General features: G+C 37.5%; 1 protein-coding gene across 1 annotated transcript; it reads left to right on the top strand.

Moving 5' to 3' along the window:
- The first annotated feature begins 7,725 nt into the window (after positions 1 to 7,725).
- LOC103456154 (pleiotropic drug resistance protein 1-like) lies at positions 7,726 to 15,235 on the top strand. The gene is made up of 24 exons (XM_008395803.4): positions 7,726 to 8,308; positions 8,575 to 8,695; positions 8,784 to 8,872; positions 8,959 to 9,043; positions 9,133 to 9,292; positions 9,385 to 9,461; positions 9,573 to 9,626; positions 9,725 to 9,815; positions 9,906 to 10,207; positions 10,308 to 10,589; positions 10,743 to 11,059; positions 11,146 to 11,306; positions 11,400 to 11,503; positions 11,584 to 11,740; positions 11,818 to 11,925; positions 12,011 to 12,174; positions 12,376 to 12,708; positions 12,806 to 13,096; positions 13,187 to 13,270; positions 13,389 to 13,522; positions 13,653 to 13,880; positions 13,972 to 14,143; positions 14,370 to 14,624; positions 14,742 to 15,235. Exons 1-24 carry the CDS (start codon positions 7,980 to 7,982, stop codon positions 14,997 to 14,999), a joined length of 4,356 nt encoding a protein of 1,451 aa, XP_008394025.1. The 5' UTR covers positions 7,726 to 7,979; the 3' UTR covers positions 15,000 to 15,235.
- The last annotated feature ends 4,330 nt before the right edge of the window (positions 15,236 to 19,565 follow it).

The following is a 19,565-nucleotide window of genomic DNA, read 5'->3' as shown; positions in this document are numbered from 1 at the left end:
CTTTCCATTCTACGAGGAGCAGTTAAAATAATATATGTCCTAATTACAGTTCCTAATTTAGTAGCGAAATCAAAATGTGTCCATTTTTCATGGGTTAACTTATACGGCTCTAGTTCTTCAACAAAAAAAAAAAAAAAACTTATACGGCTTGTCCCAATCTTTATGATCATAAGCACCTTATATGTAGAGGAGTATTTGGATGTACTCAGAAACCCAGTCTCGTAGTATTACTATTAAGACTAAAATTTTTGCTATAATATGTTTTGGGATTGTACTTAAAGACTAGCAGTTGTCAATGTTTATTGGGGAATAGTTGGACCCTTGTATTAAGCCTAGCTAGGGTTATTTCGCATTCATCAAGATGGTCGGAGAGAGGCGTAAAATAAGATCCTCTTCATACATTTTAACGGCCTCATCACGTGGAAGCGTAACCATCACCACCCTACACCATCTCCTGGTTTTTCCAGAAGGATAAAAACTTGCCCTAATCCAAACACCGGCTCAATATAACACGACAAATGAATAGGTACGATCGCATCTTTTAAAATGGCTGAAAATAGGTCCACGGTCTGAACTTGTCCACATACCTCTTCACAAGCCATGCCGCTTTGCAGTTAGGATTTTCCTTCCAAATCCTCGGACATTCATGTTTCCCAACATAGGTTTTCACTTGGATTGAATCTTCATTGTACATCCTGGAAGCATACAATCTCCATGGATAGTTTTTCTCACACCTTGCACTAATCTTCCATTTCTCATTTTTTTTTAGCTTAATAAAAAGTGCACCGTGCTTAATGGAGCGAGACCACACTGCCTCTCTCAACTGTGCAGCATCTCTGAACTTTAATCCCTTTTCAAACTTTGGATCATCCCTGTCGGCTTCTTCATTAAACTCAGGGTAGATGACATTCTCATCACATTCTGAACCTGAATTGTCAACACTGTGCAGGCCATCTGAATCTTGTCTCTCATCATCAAGGGGAACATCTTCTACATCCTTTGCATCAATAACATCTTCTGGATGTTGGTTCCCAACCCCTTCACCCCTTTCACCCCTTTCAGCATCTCCAACGACACTTTCTACAGCCGTATCATCTACTGCACGACGATCATCATCTTCCAAACTGTAGTCACTGTCCAAAAACTCACTATATGTAGTGTCATCCTCTGCATTTACTGCCACAAACAATGCATATTTGTTAAAAACCTAAACTTTGCAAAAATAATTGAATACTGAAATTAAAATTGTAAAAATAAATGTTTCAAAATTTTTACCTTCATTAGCTTCTACTTCGGTCCCTTCATTAACTTCTTCAGCTTCCTGACCCTCTTCAGTTTCATCACCTTCATCATCAGCATTGAGAAGACCATCTTCAGCCTCATCTCCACTTCCTTGTCCTCCCTCAGTTGCTTCAGCCTCATGTTTATCATCACCATTGAAGGCTATGTCATTCAAAAGACATAGCCGTTTTTCTAAGTCATCCGCACCCCCCTTTTGCTCTACCCTTCTTCAGTTTTGATCTACTTCCCTTTGTAATCGAAATTGCCACCCTCGATTCCTCAATATCTTCTATAATGACACCTTTTTTTAATATGGCACTCTCATCTAGATTCATCAAAAGCTTATGTTTCAAGGCAGCTTGTTTCGGACTTAGATGTTCTAGGTACATTTCTATTTCCCTAACCCCTGGAACATACTTGCACATTTCACCCACATCTTGGTCCCGTTCAATAAGCCTTAATCCCTCACAATAAGACATCCCAGGAATCCTATAGTGATACAACATAAACCCATCATATCCTAACTCCTTAACCATTTCATCAATCTCGAAAAAAGACATGAAGTCTTTGTCTACGTAATCAAACCAAGCCTCAAACCCTCATGTATATGCACTTTCAAACCACTTCCCACCGTGGTTAATTTTAAGGCTAAATAATTCGGGCATCCTTACAAAGTCAAGGAGAAAGGTGAAAACAACATAAAATCCTGGAGGCACATGGGGGAAAAGGTGAAAACACTAGTAGGACCATGAGAAAAAAAAGGTGAAAACAAAACCATGAATACAGTTTCACCTTTTTTTCCTGAAACCATAGAAAAAAAGGTGAAAACAAAACCAATGGGGACCACGATTGAAGACAAACAATTGAAAATTTGAAAGCAAAACCACCACGGGGACCACGATTGAAGACAAAACCAATGGAACTCACAGATCCCTAATCCCTAAAATTCAAAATTGAAAAATCGAAAAAGGTAGGTTACTTACGATAAAGTGGTGTTTCACCCACTTCGATCCTCCTTTTATCCCACCCCATCGGCAGTGAATAGTGGTTTCACTTTTTACTTTTTCACTTTTTCTGGGTGAGATGGGGGGTCGCGATTTTTGAATTTTGAGGTGGAGTGACGGCTTGCGAGGTCGAGCGGACGGCGAGGTCGAGTGATGGCCCGTGGGTAGGGTTTCAGACGGAGATGGGGGGTCGCGATTTTCTGGGGAAGTGAAAAGTGATTTCACTTTTCACCTTTTCACTTTTCTGGGTAAGATGAGGGGTCACGATTTTCTGGGGAAGTGAAAAGTGATTTTTGATTTTTGAATATTTTTTTTTCACTGAAACCCTCTCTTAAAAAATAAAAACACGTGGACACACGTGGCGACCCATGTGGCGCCCAATCATTGGCCACATGGGTGCCACGTCACAGTTAATTGGAGACTTAACAGTTTGACTAACGGATGTATGAGACTGTCCCAAAATTTACACTTTAGGTATGACTTTGAGACAAAAAAAACTTGATGTACTAAATGTTGAAAACCACTAAACTTGAGTGTATTAAACAGTCTTTTACCCTAAATTTTAATACTTTTATTAAAGATATTTATTTATTTTTGTTTTTTTTTAAATAATATGTTAAAAATGCCTACTAAATACGTGAAATTTATGTGTATTATTGATAAATACGTCTAAATACATAACATGACACACCCTGTCCCGAAGAAGGGCATGCTGGCCATCACGTGAGAGTGACGTAACCATTTACACAGTTCGGAAGCTTTAAAGATACAATTATGAAGATGTAACACCCGAGGGTGAGTCCTATTTTTGTGAATTCTGTCAGAACACCGTTGGATTCCTCGTGGCCACCAAAGCTCTGCTATCTTGAACCTGGAGGGGCGCAAAACAAAGTTGAGTGGGTCAGTAAAACAAAGTTTTTCGAAAACATTTCCTTGAACAACATTTCTAACCCCTCGCTGTAAAACCTGTATACTTTCCCAGAAAATAACATAATATACATATAAACCTTCCTATATCTCAAATCACAAATCTTTATCCAAAACCAGAAAGTGTGCCATGCTATAAATGTCAATAACAGATTAAGAATGCATCAATATAACAGATGAAATAAGGAATCAACTGGAGACCCTGCAGTTGGTCCTGTACGGTTAATTATAAAGCTCAATATCCAATCCAACCGGAGTCACCGCAGTGACCTGTACGGCGCTACTCTACTCATAAATTGGAACTGCCTAAAGTAGTCTGTACGATAAGAATGGTGTAAGAATACGCTCTAGTGCTTCTCACATAAACAACTGTATAATAATCTAAAATCACCTACAGTCGGAACCACTCTATGGTCTGTACGACATGTCGGAACCCTCTCATGGTCTGTACGACATGCACCTACTTGGATCCAAGGTGAGCGTGTGGTGCGGGGTGAATAATATAAGCACTAACACCAGGGTGCAGGTTATGAGCTCTCAACACAATTCACATCATCAATGATTCACATGAATAACATAAAACTCACCTGTGCGTCCACATCACCAATTCACATATATATGCATCAATTACTAATTCATATAATTCATAATATGCATGCATGGAATTTTAAAAACATACTTTCATTTAAATTCAATTTCTGGGAAATTCAGTAGTATATAGGTAATAACAGAAAATAACTGCCCACTCACCTGGAGTTCGCCCTACAACTCCCTAGCACAACACATCAAGGCATTATGACGATCGGTGCCTAGAACAATCATTAAATCAAACCTCAGAAATCATATCGATAGAATATATAACTTATATAAAACATGTCACTATACAGTTCGATCCGAAAGATCTGCAACACAGATTTCCAATCCATAACTTCCAGAGGTCCACAATATATCTCTAGAACAACATCCTAAAATTTCCTTACCATCCAACGGTCAGATCTCCGTCAATTGTCAAAACCAAGTGACGGTTAACATTCTATTTTATGAACTTACAACTCCAATTCTGGAAGATCCGTAAATCGAATTCCCAATCCGTAAGTTCCTATAATCCTCAAATATTATGTATTACAACGTATCAAAGTTTGGTGACGATCCGACGGTTGGATTGTCGATTCACCTTTTGGCTTAACCATGAATTGTAACGAGCTTAGGTTCAATTACTTAATTTACGTCAATCAATTATCAAAACTGAACCTAGAACCTTAAACACATACTAAGAATGACATTGGCGGGCCATTGGTCACGCGCCACCTCACGGGCCGCCCCGGCTCGCCGGAAAATCTAACTATTTCCAAAAATTACCAAAATTTTCAGATTTGAAGATCTCAACGAGTAGAGTAAACTTTATACCTGAGGCCAAGGCCAATTTGGCCTGGAAGAGCTCCAATTTTGCCAAAACCGTGAAGAACCCTAGAATTGGGTGTTTTCAATTCGACATTCAAATCAACTCCACCGTCCCAACCAATGCTTGGGCTTTGTTCTAGGTCCTAAGGGAATTTGAACAAGAAAGTCGCGGCACCCACGTGTGCGTTCTTCACCAAACCACCATCAAATTTCATGATTTTTGGGGTGAAACATGAAGAGGGAAGGCATAGGTGTTGATTAGGAGTGGTACCTTGATCCAATTCATCGGAAAATTGAACGAGAACGGCGAGAAACTGCCGGTTTGAAGGCATGGGTCGCACGGGTCAAGGATGACCCGTTTCCTCCTTTTCCCCCGTTCATCACTCTCCCTCATTTCCCTCATTTCTTCTCCATCTGATTGATCCTCCACTTTCTCTTCTTTCTGGTTGGCCCAACTCCTCCCTCTCTCTTGTTCCGATTGGGCAGCTTTGCCCTTCTCTCCTCCTTTCTGTTTCTCTTTTTCGTTTCTTTTCCCCGATGCCTTCCTCTTTCTTTCTTTTCTTCTTCTTTTTCTTCACATACACACACACAAAAACCTTTCAACATCTTTTTATTTTTATTTTTTTTCCCTTACATCCAAGCCATCCATTTCAGATTTCCTTTAATCTGAGCCATCCAAATTTTAATAATAAAATTCATAAAATGCCCAAACTTCAAACTTTAAAATCTTTTTCGTTATAACTCCAAATAACGAACCGTTTGCGCCCACGCTTCCGTAGCGACGAGTACTACGAGGATATGTCAAGAAAACAAATCTTAGATGGCACGACACGACGATTAACCTCAAATAATGCGCATGCCTCAAAGGGCATTTTTGTAAAATCCTTTATTAAAACTTTAAAAACTCTTAAAATCAGGGACGGGCTGTCACATAACATGTATTAAACGTGAAAAGTACGTAAGTACGTGTGTCACATGTTGGAGTTTTAAAAAACGTGCAATTTAACGAATTATTAAGATGTGTACTAAAAACATAAGTATTCTTTAAAAACATGTACATATATATATGTATATAATACATGTATTATATGCTAATTTACTATATATGGTGCTATTTGCTAATCTATTATATGCTACCTTGACATAAAAATTAAGTAGCTAGTACTTCTAGAAAGATGTCAACTTTGTCACTCTACCTCACCCTTTAATCCATATTACCCAATCTCAATAATTAAGGGACATTAATATATGTGTTAATTTTTTTTTCTTTTCGTCAGTCGGATTTTATGGAAATTACATGACACAAATTTTGTGTTAACTTGCCGCATCCCTTTGATGTGGTTAAATCCTAATGTGCCACACCTTTTTTCAGCTGTGTGGATCGAAGCATGCCTTGGCGATGCTCAAATTTTGATTGTTTTCCAAGAAATAGGTCTCTTAATTTCCTGGAAACTAGAAGACTGCCAAAAGCTTTTGTTAAAGGAGTAGTGTCTGCCAAGAAATAATGACTAAATAATATGAATTACTTGCCCAAAAGAAAAATCATATCTTAGAGCAAGTCCACCCCTAAGGACTTTGCGCCAACACCCAACGCATTTATCCACTCAAGTGAACAGTAATAGACTGGAGTGAACCGTAATAGGCCAAGGCATCTCCACCCCTAAAAAATTGCGCTGGCACCCATCGCATTTATTTGGTGTGTTTTTTTTTTTAAGTTTATTTCGGATAAGATTTTTAACCAATTTCGGATAAAATTTCAAATAAACTTAAAAAAAATACACACTAAAATAAAATTACATACTCATCAAATAAACTTAAAAAAAACACACTAAATAAATGTGGTGTAAGGTGGAAGATGAGGGTTAGGTATTTATAGAAAAAAAAATAACTTTTTTAAAATTTTACTGTATTTTTTTTTAAATTATATATTTTTTTTTAATTAATTTTAATGTAGTTAATTAATCTGGACCGTTGGATTTGAAAAATATTCAAATCCAAGAACCCAGGATCGGCCACATGACCATGCACCAGCAAATGGTTGGACTTCTTGGTCAGCCTGTTTTGTGCTGGCCCAGAGACCAGCATGGGCTAGGTGCCAGGCTGTTGCGCGGGCTGGAGGACATGGACAGGGTGCTGGGCTGCTATTTGGACTGAGTGCTGGGCAAAGTCCACTCCGGTGGACTTGCTCTTATAGGTTAAACAAAAGGGTCCGTTCACTAAAAAGTACAACATTCTTCTTCTTCGTCTTCTTCTTTTCTTGTGATGAAATATGCTTATTTCAGGGATTACATTACTAGACTGCATGTGCCATATTACTAATCCAATCTTAGGGATCCTATAAACAAACCCAATACACAGTTAATCCTTTAATTTAAAATATTCTTTTATTTAGAAGTACTTAAATTATACAAGCTTTGTATGGTGGCATAAGATTTACAATCTCTAACCAGGGCCTAAGTTGACATTAAAACTTATTCTATTTAGTGTTGTCTCGGAGTTAGCGTGACGAAGAAACAATACTTGGCGCACAATCATTTCTAATTTATTTTTCTTCTGGACAGAATCTTTCTTCTTCCTTATCTATTGATTTTTTGTTACTAGTTCTCATTGATTGTTAAAATTGTCGACAAGTCATGTATATTATTTGGATTTTGGATTCTTGGACAGCTCAAGTAAAATGCCACTTCATTAATGATTTTAAAACTACATTGTGAAGGTTCTAAAAAAAAAGCATTGTTCAGATATGAGTTAACCAAGTTGATTAGAACAACGTTCACTTTCATCTGTACTCAAGTTTGAATCTCATTTCTCGTAATTTAGATAATTCAATGTAAAATATTGCTTGTATATATATGAGAATCCCACTGTGAAAATAGCACACGGTATTACAGTCACTCATAATAATTTTTCACAACCGAAATACAACTATAGTAACTTCCACCCATTTTATTGGATAATATTTTCATAACTTCTAGTTTATTTTTTCATTTTTATTTCAAGTTGAGCCATGTATATATGATATGTGCCCTTGCATCATATTACAACAACAATATACAGTACTATACAAGTTGACTATTAATTTAGTTTGTGTATAAATACCCTTCTCTCGCTTCATACTCAAAAATTCAGAAAACCCCCACAAAATCCTCTCAATGCAGGAACACAGAAACACGGACCTGCCTCATGCATTATTAATGTTAACTCTGCAGCCTGTTCATCCATAAATATTCAGTCCCATCCGGGATACCGAGCTGCTTTCTTCTCAGAAATCCACGACTACGTGTTTGTTTGCATGAGATTTACACAAGGCCTTGTGGGTTGTTGTGCTTGATTGTATTGGGAAGTGAAAACAAAAAGGAGTAAAAAATGGATAATGGTAATGGTGACATATTTAGAGTGAGTAGTGCTCGTTTGAGCAGTTCAAATATTTGGAGAAACAGCACCATGGATGTTTTCTCCAAGTCTTCACACGATGCAGATGATGAAGAAGCTCTCAAATGGGCAGCCATTGAGAAGCTGCCTACTTATTTGCGCATTCAGCGCGGCATTCTCACTGAGGAAGAAGGCAAAGGAAGAGAGATTGATATCAAGAATCTTGGGTTGCTTGAAAGAAAGAATGTGTTGGAGAGGCTGGTGAAAACTGCAGATGAAGATAATGAGAAGTTCTTGTTGAAGCTCAAGGACCGGATTAATCGGTAAGTTTTGCATCTTAATTAACTTGTATTGTGAAATTCAAGAGAAGAAATGGGGATCGTAGACGGCCAGTGGGTCAAGGTAGTCTCGCACCCAAGTTGAAATATGTTCCTGTGAATCAGAGTAGTTTTAGATATCATCTTTTCAAAAGAAAAGAAACAACATGGGACTTTTGTGCAATAGGTTTTCATATTTTTAGCTTTTCTGAAGAAATTTGTGGTCAGATTTTGTTTTGAAAATTTTATGTTTGTTGTTTGGTTTGTCTCAGCGTTGGACTTGATATTCCAACAATTGAATTGCGTTTTGAGCATTTAAATGTTGAAGCAGAAGCTTATGTGGGAGGCAGGGCTTTACCTACAATATTCAATTTTTTGGCTAATATTTTGGAGGTGATTCAACAATTTCACCTTTTAAATTATGCAACTTCAACAATTTATAGTTTTGAAACTTAATGCCGAATACATTTTCTGTTTGAAGGGATGCCTGAATTTTGTTCACGTTCTTCCAAGTAGAAAGCATCCGTTACCGATCCTTGCCGATGTTAGTGGAATTATCAAGCCTAGAAGGTAACTGGCTTGAACTAAGTACTGGTGTAAATCATCACGCACCTTTTAACTGTCCACTTCTAATTTTTCGGATTCGGCTTCTGCAGAATGACACTGCTTTTAGGACCCCCAAGCTCTGGAAAAACCACATTACTATTGGCTTTGGCTGGAAAACTTGCTAAAGATCTAAAAGTAAGGATATAAGATTCCAATTCTGTAAGCAACCCTTTTAATATAGTTGTTTCACCTCATGATTCAATAAATTGTTCATAAACTTGTAGTTTTCTGGGAGAGTTGAGTATAACGGACATGGGATGGAAGAGTTTGTGCCGGAGAGGACCTCGGCTTATATTAGTCAGCATGATCTCCACATAGGCGAAATGACAGTGAGAGAAACACTGGCTTTTTCGGCAAGATGTCAAGGGGTCGGACCACGTTACGGTGAGTTGAAACCCCAAGAAATTTGACTTTTGTGTTTTGACTGAAGAATTCTCATGAATCTGAATCAAAATTTTCATTTGGAATCTTTTCAGAAATGTTGGCAGAATTATCAAGGAGAGAAAAGGAAGCGAACATTATACCAGATCCTGATCTAGATATCTACATGAAGGTAAACTTAATATGCACAGAACTTTCTGTTAATAACATATTTCAGATAATGCAAAAGTGCTGGTAAAAAAAGCCGTTTTCAATATTTTGAATTGCTTTTCAACTTTTTTAGGCAGCATCACTGCAAGGACAGGAGACCAATGTAGTTACAGATTATATACTCAAGGTGGATTCTTTTTCCTTCTAAGTTTAAGCTCAAAGCTGACAAAATGTATTAGATTTTGGGACCATTTTTTCCTTCAGATGATAACAAAAATTTTGCAGATTTTGGGACTTGAGGTTTGCGCGGACATCATGGTGGGGGATGAAATGGTACGAGGTATTTCTGGCGGACAAAAGAAGCGACTCACAACAGGTAAAACATCGATTATCTTTCAGTCATAACTAATGCTAGACGCTCTTTCTTTGCCTATTGGTTATCAAAAATTCTGGTCCATAACTGCAGGGGAGATGCTGGTCGGGCCGGCAAGAGCGCTTTTTATGGATGAGATATCAACCGGTTTAGACAGTTCAACAACATTTCAGATAGTGAAATCACTCAGAGAATCTATCCACATCCTCAGTGGAACTGCTGTTATCTCTCTTCTACAACCGGCACCAGAAACCTACGACTTATTTGATGACATAATTCTTCTGTCTGATGGACAAATTGTGTACCAAGGTCCCCGTGAAAATGTGCTTGAGTTCTTTGAGCACATGGGATTCAAATGTCCAGAGAGGAAAGGAGTAGCTGACTTCTTACAAGAAGTATAATTTGCACTCTTATTGTTGTCTTACTACTTCGTTAGGTCACTTTCTCCTAAGTTCCTAACCTTTCAGTATTTTTCGCTTGCCTGCTGCATTATAGGTAACATCAAAGAAAGATCAGGAGCAGTACTGGGCGGATAAAGAAGAGCCATATAGTTTTATATCTTCCAAGGAATTTGCTGAAGCATTTCAGTCATTTCATATTGGTCGAAAACTTGGCGATGAGCTTGCTACTCCATTTGAAAAGTCCATGGGTCACCCCGCAGCTTTGACAACTCAGAAGTATGGTGTTAGCAAGAAGGAATTGCTTAAAGCTTGCATTGATAGAGAATTCTTGCTTATGAAGAGGAATTCGTTCGTCTACATTTTCAAAATGACTCAGGTAAGTGGTACTTAATGTAAATTTTAATCACACTGTATTTGTAATCTGCTGGAAGATAATATGAAATAAGTGCAAACTCTACATGGAAAGAAGAGTTGTTCGGTGAAACTCAATGAGTACTAGACATTAATTTCTTGTGGTTTTTGGTCTCAGCTCACTCTAATGGCTTTTATATCAATGACGCTATTTTGCCGGACTGACTTGCACAAGAATACAGTTGACGATGGGGGTATTTTCATGGGTGCTATGTTCTTCGCAGTGGTCATAATTATGTTTAATGGGTTCTCAGAGCTTGCCATGACTATCATGAAACTTCCTGTATTTTTCAAGCAAAGGGACCTTCTGTTCTATCCTGCTTGGGCATACTCTTTACCGACATGGATCCTTAAGATCCCTATCAGCTTCGTAGAAGTTGCAGTTTGGGTGATCATGACATACTATGTAATCGGTTTTGATCCAAATTTTGAAAGGTGAGAAAGAAAACGTCTTACACACTACATTTCCTATTTATAGTTCAGATTTGGTTCCAGAATCTGATGACAACTCTCAATGGCAGGTTTCTCAAACAATATCTTTTACTCCTATTGCTCAACCAGATGGCATCAGGACTCTTCCGATTTATGGGAGCATTAGGGAGGAATATAATTGTTGCAAACACATTCGGGTCTTTCGCCTTGGTTGCAGTACTTGTTTTGGGTGGCTTTGTCTTGTCTCGAGGTGAACCATGCACGAAAACAATATAATCTAAGTAACAAGAAAACTATCACATTTCTTTTGGCTGATGGTTTTGAACATGTCCTTTTGAATCAGATAACGTGATGAAGTGGTGGGTATGGGGTTATTGGGCCTCGCCGATGATGTATGGCCAAAACGCTATAGCTGTCAATGAGTTTCTCGGAAACAGTTGGAGCCATGTAAGCAGAAATAACTAAAATATTGTGATTTAATTTTGAAAACATTAGCTGATACATTTATGGATATATTTGTGTTATAGGTTCCTCCTAATTCAACAGAATCGTTAGGAATCATGGTCTTGAAGTCTCGTGGGGTTTTCTTAGAACCGTATTGGTACTGGCTTGGAGTAGGAGCTACAATCGGTTATATTTTCCTATTCAATTTCTTCTACACTTTGGCCTTGAAGTTTCTTAACCGTAAGTATCTATGCACATATGTTTTTGGAGTTTCCATATGAACAGAATTTCTAATGATCCGAACAACATTGTTGCAGCATTTGGGAAGCCTCAAGCAGTACTATCCAAAGAGGCCTTGGCTGAGAAACTTGCCGATAAAGCTGGAGATTCCGTTGAGCTATCATCAAGAGGAAAGAACTCTTCTGGTGGGTTGAAAAGTTCCCAGGATTATGTCTCCCTTGTAGCTTGCCTATTTCAATCTATAACACGATTTCTTGGTTAACAACGCAGACTCAAGGAATGAAAGTCGAAGAAGCGTATCATCCAGAACACTGTCTGCGAGAGTGGGCAGCATTGCTGAAGTCAATGGAAACAAGAAGCGAGGAATGGTTCTGCCTTTTGAACCCCTTTGGATTACTTTTGATGAAATCAAATATGCCGTTGACATGCCCCAGGTATTTTTCAGTTTTATGTAAGAGAAAACAATGCTTGAGATTTCAGGCTTGAAGAGCTTTTCTAAAAATAAAATAAAAATGCTTCTTTTGTTTTTGGTTATTCATGAATTTTTTTGAGACTCAGGTAACAATGTTGCTCTTTACTTCTTTGTAAGTAGCACTGATTGCATCTTTAACCTTCCATTTATAACATGGTTGCAGGAAATGAAAACTCAAGGCGTAACTGAGGATCGACTACAACTCCTGAAGGGTGTGACCGGTGCTTTTAGGCCGGGAGTCTTAACAGCTCTAATGGGTATTAGTGGCGCTGGAAAGACTACTCTAATGGATGTGTTGGCAGGGAGGAAAATGGGGGGATATATCGAAGGAAACATTACAATATCTGGGTATCCAAAGAAGCAAGAAACATTTGCTCGCATATCAGGATATTGTGAGCAAACCGATATACACTCTCCTCATGTTACAGTTTATGAGTCTTTGGTTTACTCTGCATCCCTCCGGTTGCCTCCTGAGGTTGATTCCACAACCAGAAAGGTAAAGTATATAACAGAAAGGTTGCATATATGTCATTTTAGTGTGGTCTGCTCGGTCAAGTCGTTTGCTATAAATCTGATGATAAAATTGTTTGCAGATGTTTATTGAGGAAGTCATGGAGCTTGTGGAATTGACCTCGATAAGGGAAGCACTTGTTGGATTGCCTGGAGTGAATGGTCTCTCAACTGAGCAGCGTAAAAGGCTAACGATTGCAGTAGAGCTTGTTGCCAATCCATCCATAATATTTATGGACGAGCCAACCTCTGGCCTTGATGCCAGGGCAGCTGCAATTGTAATGAGAACGGTGAGGAATACAGTGGACACCGGGCGAACTGTAGTCTGCACCATCCATCAGCCAAGCATTGACATATTTGATGCTTTCGATGAAGTATGAGACACTCTTTATACTGTACAATTATAAAATTTGAATTTGCTACTTAATATTACCAGAACTGAGCAATTCAATGCCCCACTGCAGCTGTTTCTTTTGAAAAGAGGAGGTGAAGAAATATTTGTCGGTCCTTTAGGTCGCCATTCTTCCCATTTGATCAAGTACTTTGAGGTAAGGCTTATAGAAGCATGTTGCCAATATATATATTTAACATGTTTACAAATTCCCACTCTCGCAAACGTTGTCATCTCTAATTGTAGTTACTGACTTGATTTTTGTTTTATCAAAGGATATCGATGGAGTTCCCAAAATTAAGGATGGTTACAATCCTGCAACTTGGATGCTAGAGATTACTGCAGCAGCACAAGAAGCAAGTATTGGTGTTAACTTCACCGAAATATATAGGAACTCAGAACTATACGGGTAGGGTTCCACCACTGAAGTTTCTAATACAAATTCTAAATGCTCCTAAAACCTGGAAGTTGAAGAATTCTCTAGTTCAGTTTAAGTACACTTGGTTTTGCAACTACTAATAACATCTTGAATTGTTCAGGAGAAACAAGGCCATGATCAAGGAGCTAAGCACTCCTCCAGCAGGTTCAAAAGACTTGTACTTCCCTACTCAGTACTCTCAGTCTTTCTTCAGCCAGTGTATGGCCTGTCTATGGAAACAACATTTATCATACTGGCGAAACCCGCCGTACAGTGCAGTGAGACTCATGTTCACAACTTTCATAGCTTTAATGTTCGGAACAATATTTTGGGATCTGGGCTCAAAAAGGTAAATGGTACCCCAAGTTTGAAACATACAACGTAGTGTGAAAATGAAAAATTTTACTCCTTAATTTGACAATAATTATTTGAAAATGCAGGACAAGCAAACAAGATCTTTTCAATGCAATGGGTTCCATGTATGCTGCTGTTCTCTTCATTGGGGTACAAAATGCCGCATCAGTACAGCCGGTTGTGGCTATTGAGAGGACAGTCTTTTACAGAGAGAGGGCGGCTGGAATGTACTCGGCATTGCCATATGCCTTTGGACAGGTATTTCACTGAATAAAGGTTGCCTTTCTAAACGGTAGATGATCCAATCAAACTGTGATTCTTTTTTACTGAACTGTTCAGAAGCTCAGAAAAAAAAACAATTTATCCAAGCACGTTTCAGTCTCTACTTGGTTACTCTTACCCATGAAGTTGTATAAACATGAACTTTATTGGTTTTTGTTGAACTCGACCATGATGGTATCTCACCAAGTTCCATGATTTGCAGGTAGTGATTGAGCTCCCGTATATTTTTGTTCAGACAATCATATACGGAGTTATTGTATATGCCATGATCGGATTTGACTGGACAGTCAGCAAGTTCCTTTGGTATCTATTCTTCATGTACTTCACTTTCTTATACTTCACATTCTATGGTATGATGACCGTTGCCGTGACTCCCAATCACAACATTGCTGCTATAGTCTCCTCTGCCTTCTATGCAATATGGAATCTCTTCTCAGGATTCATCGTTCCAAGAACAGTAAGTTCCTATAATTCTTATGCATCTCTGGTTTTTGTTTAAAAAACTTCCCCGTTGTAGCACGACGAAGGATGAACCATCGCTAGTTACAATGTACTGAATATGTTTGTATCACAGAGAATGCCAATATGGTGGAGATGGTACTATTGGATATGCCCAGTTTCATACACGTTGTACGGATTGGTTGCTTCGCAGTTTGGAGACATAAAAGACAAGTTCGATACAGGTGAAAGTGTGGAACACTTTGTGAGGGATTACTTTGGGTACAGACGGGACTTTTTGGGTGCAGTTGCAGCTGTGCATGTTGGCATTTGTGTGCTCTTTGGCTTCACTTTTGCCTTCTCAATCAAGGTATTTAATTTCCAAAAGAGATGAGAGGAAATTGTGGAAAACGGAAAAAGCAAATACCATCGCTTCGGGTCCTTGGTTTTGCTGAAGTTCCAAGATTCTGTGCATAATATACATGTTAGGAACTATGCCAAAGCCTACTCCATAGGTATGGAGTTTGATCTTAAATTTTTAATTTTATTTTCATTTAACATGTAAATTTCGTTTTTGTTTAATACATATTATATATTTCTTTGGGCCAATGTCCAAGGTGTTGTATCTCAGCTATGTGTAATAGTATGTTCAACCTATAAATTAGGAGTAGAAACTGCCGCACTCTTCTTTTTCTCTCTATACGCTCCTTCATGTTTTTTTGTTTGTTTATGGATTGAACAAATCAAACGAGTATAGGGATAGGAAATTAAAATGGAGAAGCGTAAAAAGAGAAAAAAGAAGGGTGAATTTACTTCCTAAATCAATAAAGTTTCATGTTGTCCTAAAAATGAATAAGATTTTAAGTATGTTGACAGTAAGATGCTATATTAAAACAGAAAATTGAAAATGATGGATAATGAATGATAAGTTTAATTCAAGAAGACTTATCATGGATTATTAATAATCACTACCTACGACTAGGGTTAAAGGAGAACAATGAGAGAGAAGTGGTAATCATTTAGAAACAAGATAATACACACTTACGACTAGGGTTTGTTAATGGGTCGGGTCGGGTTAGTTCGGTCTAAATTTTATGAGCTTGGGCCAGATCGGACTTTTTCAAAATTTTAAGGCTCGGACCCAGCTCACAACTGGCATTTTATAGGCCAAACGGGCCAGTCTGGATCACAGGACCGAGTTAAAATGGCCTTACTTTAAAAAAAGTGTTTGGGTTAATAAAAGCTTTGGTACAACTTTATTCTTCAAAAAATATAAATTTTCAAGTGATAGTAGCTATTTTTTCTTGTTTGCAACCACGGAGGGCTAAGTATAGTCCCTTTATATTTTTATTACTTTTTGGGGTGTGCTATCCATACACCATATTTTACTTCTTACATACCTCTTGATAATTTTTGTCTATTGATCTTCTTAAATTCATCTAATCCGACGGCCGAAAATTAAAAAGATGTATAAAAAGTAAAATAGAGTGTGTGGATATCACATCCCTACTTTTTAGTATGCCCAAATACCTCTTCGATCTGTCACAAAATGGTGGGCTTCACGAAAAAAATTGCCCAAGTGTCCGGGGCCAACACTTTGTAGACCTTCTAGGGGCTGATGTGAACCTCCAAAATACGCCCATTTACAAAATGCCCTTTAGTTGGAGACTGTCGTATCCAACTTTAGGGCTAATGTTGGCCAAATGCTTTTGGTTGGAGATGACCCAATGTATTGTTTGAACATGATTGTCATGGGAGAAAAGTGTTCACCGAAAATTTTCAGAGAGAATTAATGTAGGGCAAGGAAGTAAATTGATATTGATACTACGCATATAAGTTAGCTCGAATGGTGACTAGATATTATTATTTTTGTAACAAAAATTTTTATGGGAAATTTTATTTGGATACATTTGTTTTATTTCTACACCCAATCAAACAATTTTTTTTTTGCAATAAATCCCCATATTTCCCTTAAATAATTTTAAAAAAATAGAGACGTATTTTTATCTCTACACCAAATAACCTTAAACACACCACACCAATGCACCTCTCCATTATTTTCAGCGAACCCAAACCAAACGTCGACAAAAAAATTCCATGAGTTTGTCAAGAACTGATATCTTCATTCATTCATTTCCTTCTCTTTCTCTTCCTCTCTTTTCTCATACCTTGAAAAGAATAGGAACCCCCCTTCTCTCTTTTCCGATTCATTGAACGTCGAAGCTTCGATTGCATTCGTTGAATAAAATAGAGAGGTGCTGTGGTGAAAACCTCTTTTCCCCTCTGTTTTCCTCGATGGTGGCTTTGGCCAACCTACAAATTCTATTTTTTTTCTAAATTCTTTTTATTTGTTTAATGGCAAAGTTGAAATTCTATTAAAAATATTTTTTAAGTTAGGTGCAAAAATAAAACAATGAGTTGAACTAAAATTTCCTATATTTTAATCTCTTCAAAAACAATGTTTGAGCCTCATGATCTTCCCCTACGATGAAAAAAAAAAATCACGTATCTCATTTGTCACTGCTTACGACATTATTGTTCTATCATTTATTATTATATATATCTAATTGTTCTGTGGAATGTATGTATGCATAATTTTCAGTACTAGCATGGGGAAATTTTTTTTAAAGTTTTTTCAACCACGGAATTATGAGCTATATGTTAGTTGCCTAAATGAAATGGAGTCCAACACGATTTTCTTCAAGGAAAGTGGAAGGAAATTTATTTTTGTGATCTGAATTATGAAGCAAGCAATGACGTCTCCATCAAAGAACACAGGAGTAAGCAATGACGTTTTACAGTCGATAAGAGGACGTCGATGGTTGGTAATTGGTATCATTATTCGTAATTCTCGTTAGGCCTAACTCTTTTTTTTTTTAAAGAAAAAAATCGTTTACCAAAACTGTAAATAATTTAAAAACCAAAACGACTAGAATTCCACTAATGAACATTTGACATCTGTATATTTTATTCTTTTAAATTTAAAAACTGACAATTATTTTAAAATAAACTCAAAATGACATTAGAGGCCCCCGAGCATGACGACGCCGAACCACCCGCACCCACCTCCGTCACCGGTCGGTGATTTCTCTGGCATCATCATCATCCTTCTCTCTGTTCGACTTTCTCTTTCTTTCCTTTCCCCTCCCTCTTCCGCTCTTACCTCTACTGGAACCCACAGATTGTCGGCGGCGACTCCAACTCAGATCTGCTGTCGTCAATCTCGATCTATCAGCCGGAGTTCGCCGACATCTTTTTTGTTCTTACTCTGGAGCAGGAAAGAGAAGAAATAAAAAGGGGAAGAGAGAGAGAGAAAGAAAGAGATAGGGAGAGCGGTGATGCGGAAGGGCAGGAAGGGTGGACTGGTGGAGCCGTGGAGGTATGGGGATGGGGAGAAATGGGTTTTTCAATTTGCAGGAAAGCGTTGGGGCTCACCCCACAACTTCAATTTTTTTAATTATTTAATTATTTTGTGAAATGAATATAAGGGTAAAATGGGTATTTTAGTGTCACTTCAGAAGTAGAGGTATAGGTGTCAGATGCTTGTTAGTGGGAAGCTCCGAGTCAGCATACGTGACAGGTACTTGAAAAAAATTCCTTAAAATATATAGTATATCATTTGTGTTTTCGTGATAATTAAAAATTTCTCCAAAATTACGTGTATGTTTCAAGTTCCAATGCCAACGGACATGGTTGATTCCTTAAATATTTGCAAAAGCTGGCAAAATATTGAGATAGAAGGAATTAATTTATGGCTGAAATTATTAGTTTTCGTAGCAAAATTACATGTAATGTAAGAGAAAATGTGAGAAACTTGTACTGGAAATTGTACATTCTTGGTTCTATCACATAGGATTAGTGTTTCACTGTTTTTGATCTGGCCTCGCATCATCACTTTCTCAAAGCATCTTATTATGGAAGCCCCACCAGCAAGCACCCGGTCATCTCCAATGAAGTACTATATGCCATATTTAGTAATAAAATTGATAAAATCTGTCTCTAATCAAGGGGGAAAGGGAATCAACCTAAAAGAATCAGACTAAGTTTGGTATGTAGTCCCATGATAGGCTAAGTTTGAACGAAAAAAATAATAAAATATAGCTCATATGGTTGGAGATGAATAAATTTATCTCTAAAATCATCTTTAAATGTTAACTTTTAGAGAGCTACGTTTAGCCTTTGTGATTAGAGATGATATTATTAACAAAGGGTTGACATTGTAGCTGGTGCTAGGTGATGACATAATTAATTGGAAAAAAAGAAAAGAAAAGAAAATATTCCGATTAATCGTGCTTGTGCTATTTTGTTGAAAGATTACAATTATAATGGCACTCTCAGAGTCTCACTCCTCATCATTTTAGAAATTGATCAAATCTAGCTAGCTGGGATATTAAGCAACAGATTCATACCATGATGAAAGAATTATTTCATCAAATTAATTTGTTCATTAATTGCATAATAACAGCAGACGGTGAGGATGATAAGTCTTGGAATTAGCATGTTTGATTCAATAAACAATCCTGTAGTTTCAGCTCTTAATTAATTAAGCAAATGATCATTGATTTTTGTTTGCTGTGTAAGGAAACTCCTGCAGATCTGATCTGGGGCTGTTTCTTTTCGTTTTGATCGTAAACTCTATTAGTTAAATCTGTGCAATCGGTGGCACATAATTTTGAGTTCTTGGACAGTTCAATATGCACGCAAATTAAAGAAACAAGGCTTCTATACTCTACTGTTCTTGCTTGCAAATCACAATGTTCTGCTATATCTCTTAACTGTATATCGGAGTATTCTTAAAGAATACAAGATTCTTATATCGGAAAACAATATAAATTACAATATGTAATGAACAGTTAAACACCAAAAGATACTGTGACAAAAATTTCTCACATGGTAAAATGTAAGTTACGTATCAAATTGGCATAAGCGTAAGACTAACATTTTTTTTTCTTTTTAAGAC

Source organism: Malus domestica, chromosome 15 (assembly GCF_042453785.1).
Source record: "Malus domestica chromosome 15, GDT2T_hap1".
Lineage (NCBI taxonomy): Eukaryota > Viridiplantae > Streptophyta > Magnoliopsida > Rosales > Rosaceae > Malus > Malus domestica.
The sequence above is the reverse complement of the archived record's forward strand: the minus strand, read 5'-3'. Positions and strand labels throughout refer to the sequence as shown.